Source organism: Empidonax traillii, unplaced genomic scaffold, assembly GCF_003031625.1.
Source record: "Empidonax traillii isolate 1590-97213 ecotype Southwest subspecies unplaced genomic scaffold, ASM303162v1 scaffold254:size1037790, whole genome shotgun sequence".
Lineage (NCBI taxonomy): Eukaryota > Metazoa > Chordata > Aves > Passeriformes > Tyrannidae > Empidonax > Empidonax traillii.
The window spans coordinates 566,648-571,794 of record NW_020955447.1 but is presented as its reverse complement, the minus strand read 5'-3'; the positions used below and the strand labels follow the sequence as shown (position 1 = coordinate 571,794).

At 49.9% G+C, this 5,147-nt stretch overlaps 1 protein-coding gene across 22 annotated transcripts in view; it reads right to left on the bottom strand.

Annotated features, from left to right (window-relative positions):
* AFDN (afadin, adherens junction formation factor) overlaps positions 1-4,417 on the bottom strand; it is a 122,864-nt gene extending 118,447 nt beyond the window's left edge. For 8 of the 22 annotated variants that reach the window (XM_027889108.1, XM_027889126.1, XM_027889115.1 and 5 more), the window contains exon 1: positions 4,252-4,416. In XM_027889108.1, coding sequence (XP_027744909.1) covers positions 4,252-4,365 — 114 coding nt within the window. In that variant the 5' untranslated portion in view covers positions 4,366-4,416. Of the gene's footprint in view, positions 1-4,251 lie in introns of all 22 variants that reach the window. The other 14 variants (XM_027889121.1, XM_027889127.1, XM_027889129.1 and 11 more) reach the window with 3 other exon arrangements.
* Positions 4,418-5,147: the final 730 nt, after the last annotated feature.

Genomic DNA, 5,147 nt, shown 5'->3' with positions numbered 1-5,147 from the left:
AATGCAATTCACATTCCTAACCCAAAAACCATCTTTAGGGAAAACACAGCACTCCTCTTCCTCTCACATACAGTTATCACATCACACATTAAAGATGAAACCTTATTTTGTCATCAAGACAAACAATAATTATAAATAGTTCAGGTATGGCATGTTAAGCAAACAAGTCTGAAATGCCTTCAGGGGAATTTCAGGGAAATACTATTGTATTCTATATAATAGTGATAAATGCACTAGTTATAGAACTTTTTCATTCCTTTCTCTCCCTCAAAACATCCATACACAGTTATCTTATACAATCAATCCCATAACTCAAGTAAGCACTTTTAGTAAAGAAGAAAATAAAACAATGTTAAACTGTATAAATGCAAATAATTTCTTTTCTACAAGCTTCTGAACAACTCTATGAAGTTGTTACAAATTCATGAATTCAAACTTATTCCCGTTTGAAAATTTTGGGTGCTGTAATCTCCCAAAACTTAAATCAAGATTAAAAAGGTCAATTTATCTCCTATTGGAAAAGGTCTACATTGTTTTACCGCATTTCTATCCTTCACAAAACAAAACAAAAAAAAAAAAAAAAAAGGGGGGGGGGAGCAAGGGAAAAGCATCCAAAAAACTGATAATACTTGGAACAAAGGCAAGAGGAAACAATTAAAGAAAAGGGTTAACATACTGCTTCATTCTGAATATGACTGTTAATTTATCTACAAACAAAATCATGATTCACCCCACACTTCCCCAAAAACTTCTGTATTTTTTTCAGACTTGTCAAAGTAGGCAGCTGCCTTACCAGTTAAAATAGACACAGTAAAGCTTAATCAAGTTTATTTCATGACCAGTATGACAGACATCTTTAGCAAAGGTCTGGACCTAGCAGCACTCCCGACAACGTTAGAGTTTAAACTGCTGCTAGAACTTTAGAAACAGAGTTTTGGTTTTGTTCATTTATAAGCTTCTCAAGCCACAGAGCTTCTCTCAGCTACTTTCTGAATTAAAAATAATTTTAAAAAACCCTTCAGAATCAAAATAATGCAAATTAACAGATTTCTCTGAACACCAACAACTGTTAGAGAAAGTAAACACTTAACAAAATTAAAATTACCACTTTGCTCTCAAGCATGAGTCCACAAATGGCTTCAGTGAAAGCATAAATGAAGATATGAAATTCTCACTCCCAAGAAGTCTTCAGTCTTTTTCACTTGGGATACAGACAGAGGAACACTCAACTCTGAGCGTGCAACAAAGTTTTAATTCTTGTTTTGCTGAGGAAAAGCAGCATTGAACTCAACAATTTGCCCTATCCAAGGCTTTTGCTTTTCAATGTCTTATAGGTAACATACCTAAGAAATAATTTGTTTTTAACTCTCAAAAGAGTCAAGTAAACTAGTAGATCTCTAATCCCTTAGGACCAGTCTACCCAATAAAATATTAACAAGAATTGGAATGGATTCATTTCTCGAACCACTTCCCTGAAAAAAACCCTACACATTTAAACTACTTCCAAAATACTACTCTACCTACAAAACAGTCCCATTTTACACTCTGCAGTGAAGTGATGAGGGCACAATGGAGTTGGAGCAATTATGTCTCACCAAAGCAGGTCTGTCTTACCTTTCAAACTAATACCAAGGTACATCAGTTGGTCAATGCAAGTACTGCACGTGCACCTGTACTGTCACTGCCTAAGCAGTCAGAACTCTAGTCAATTTACATTACATTTCTCTTTTTCTTTACCAAAAATATAAATCTTCCTGAATCCCTGCTATTAAGGAAGTGATTACCAGCTCTGGAAAATCCTACTCTCTCTGAATAGGAAAGTTAAAAGTCACTTAAACCGACTGTTTTCTCGGAAGAAATTCCTGGAGAATCACTACAAGGCATCACATGTCAGCAGCTCCTGGATGACAGCTTGCAGTATGGGCACGTGCCAGCTGCAAAGTTAACCCAGGAGGCCAACAACCACGTCTGGACAGTTTAAAATTATTCAGTTTGACCCAGCTCGGGCACGTGAAAACAAAAATCCTATCCAGGTTACTGCATCTGCACAGATGCCATGCTTGCTGCAGTCCCTACAATAAGCAAGATGTGCCTTATGGTCAAGTTGAGCCTGGAAAAGCAGGGAAAACAACAGAGGATTGTCAGTTCTCAAGCAGTCTAGTAAAAGGGCTTTCATTTAAGCTGATAAATAGTACACATGTGAATCACACCATCATCTGGGTTGAAAATATTGCCAAATTTGGGTCAGCTCAGGGAAAGAGTGAAAATAAATGTGAGCATTCAAAGTGTACTTATCTGGAAAGATAATATACTTTACCTACAAACTGTTACCTGCTGCTAGTTTGATGTAAATGCACCTGCAGTCTTATCAGACACTTTTAGAACTAGGAAGCTAAAAAGCTCATGCATTCAAGGACATATGCATGCACCTAATTTTTTACTTTCAATAGCTCAACTGAAATGTCACCATTGATAGGGGTAAGTAGGCTCCTATACAGTTTCAGAGATTTAACTGCAGAAGTGTAGAGCAAATGCAAGTAAAATTATTTTTTCTTTTCATAATAACTATCATGAAGCTTGTAACTTTTGTGCAAAGTCTAGCTAACTGTGACAAACATGCACAGCTGACCTAAAAAATGGTACGATTTTTTAAACTACTTACTAACAAAACTACAGCAGCATAGTCTGCCATAAACAAAGAAAACAGGCTGGAGTTAGAAGGTGCTGGGAATGGACAAGCCCATGAATAAGACAAAAAGTTCAGCCACAGGCAGTTAGCAGTCAACCTGCAGTTCCAGAAAGGTTGTGCTGTGTTCTCAGACACAGTCACGAAAGCTCCTTCACACCAGCTCCAGCTCACTTTTTTGAACAAGTGACTGTCAGCCAACAGCGATACTGACAAAACCTAAGCAGTGCAAATAAGGAACTCTAATTATGATAAATATTGCAAGATGTAGGAAATAATCTCAGGAAACCCTCATCTTGGTGTTCAAGAAACAGTCTGCAATGAGCAGAACTGAAAACACACAAAGCAATTCTTTTCTAGCTAACGGAGTTAATATTTTTAAAACTGCTTTCAAGACTTTTTCGTGGCTCTAGTAGTCAGTACCTGGGTGCAGAAACAAGATCAAGCTCCAAGAAAGAGCCAACGTGATTTTTCAGAGCCTTTTGTTAATAAACAACCAAGACCAGGGCCAGGTCGAGAGCAAGTGTGAATTTCCTCCTTTTCCCCGGGAACACTCACATGATCAGCCTCCACCCTCTGAGCAGGGAGCCCGCTGTCACACACAAACAGGGCTGTAACCTGCCTCCCCAGCCCTCCCCCCCCGCCGCTTTCAAACCAGACGCACAGCACGAACCAGCCAAAGGGAACATGACAAGGGGCAGCGGGAGGGTGTGGTTTGACTATTACATTTTTTTTTTTTTTTTTTTGTAAAAAGAACAAAACCCAGCCTCTCTCAGCCATCAGAAACACCCATTTCATTAGGAAGAAATTACTCGCTGTGTTTTTCCAGTACAACATGTGAACTCAGGACTACGAACCTGCTCCTGGTATTTACTTTAGGCGGCGGGCTGGCAGCCTGCAGGCTCGGAGAGCCAAAGCGCTCCGTCCGTCACGCCCTGGGAAAGCCACCCCGGGGATTGCACCAGCGGCCCGGAGAGCCGCCGGACTACGGCAGGTTGCTTTGTAAGAGGCGCCTTCTGCACGGAGCCGAATAATTAAAGAAACAAACAAGCCTGCCAACAAAAAAAAGCGCCCAGCGCAGGGATTCTCAGTCCTCCTCCTCCTCCTCCACCAGCCGCCTGTCGGTTCTGTTAAAGTCACAGACAGACACAAAAAAAAAAGCCCACGGAGGTACCCGGTTTCGGGCTGGGCACGGGGTCTGCTCCTGTATTTTCGCCCTTGCCCGCCCCCTTTCGCCACCTTCAGCTCCCGGCGGGTTTCTCGCCTGCCCCGGAGCCACCCGTCCCGCAGGGCAGGGCCGGCATGTGCCTGCGGGAGGAGGGGAGGGCTCCGGCCCTGCGCTCCCTTCCTCTGCCCGTCCTCTGCAACCTGCCTTCACCCGGGCAGGGCGACGGGCCCGACTCTCGCTCCCTGCCGCGGAGCGGAGCCCCCTTCGGGGCCGTGCCCGAGGGCGGCGCGGGGGGCCCGGCTGCCCGCGGGGCGCGGCCTGGCCCGGGCGCGGTGTCTCACCGGGCCGGCCGGCCGGCCGGGCGGGCGGGCGGGGGGGCCCCGGCGGGGTCGCTCACCTCGGTGGGGTCGCTGATCTCGAACAGGTCCAGCCGGTTCGCGTTCCAGTGGTTGATGATGTCGGCGAGTTTGCGCCGCTCCTCCTCCCGGCTGCCGCCACCGCCGCCCGACATCCTCGCTGAGCCCGCCGCCGCCGGGGAGCCGAGCCGGGGCCGGGGCCAGGCCCTCTCCGCCGGGCCCCGGACGGAGCGAGGGGTCCCTCAGTCCCGGCCGGGTACGGGAGGGGCCGGCTCTTCTCGCGGCCGCTGCCGGCACGGCCGCCGCGGAAACGCCCCGAGATCGCGCCGCCGACAGCGATCGGCCCCGGCGGACAGCGGGGAACGAGAGAAAGAGAAGGGGGAAGGGCGGGCAGGGGGGCGGGGATGAGGAGGAAGGATGCCCCGAGTCGGCAGCGGCCGCTGTGTCTCCCTGCTCGGCAGCGCCTGTGGCCGCTCGCCTGCCCTGAGCCAAGCGAAGGCGCCGCTGCCGCCGCCTTTCTCCGCCCCGGTATCGCCCTCCCCTCGCTCGCTCCCTCCCTCACACACCGGCCGTGCGCGCCCCCGCCCGGCCGCCCGCCCTCCTCCTCCTCCTGGGGCGTGTGCGCGCCTGCGCGCGCTCCCGCTGCCCGTCACCTCCCGCCGGCGGCGGCCGCGCGCCTCCGAAGGGCGCCCCCGGTGTCCCGCCCTCCCGCCCTGTTCCCCCGCTCCTGCCGGCGCGGGGAGGTGGCTGGGCCCGGGAGCGGCCGGGCTGGGGCGCGGCCAGGTGTGGCGGGAGCTCCCCCACGGCGGCCGGGGACACGTGGCGGCGTTGGCGCGGCGGGGGCAGCGCGGCGGGGAGCGGGATGCGGGACGCCGGCAGGAGGCCCCTCGGGAGCGGCGGCGGGAGCCCCGGCTGCGGCCGCGCGGGAACCGCGGGC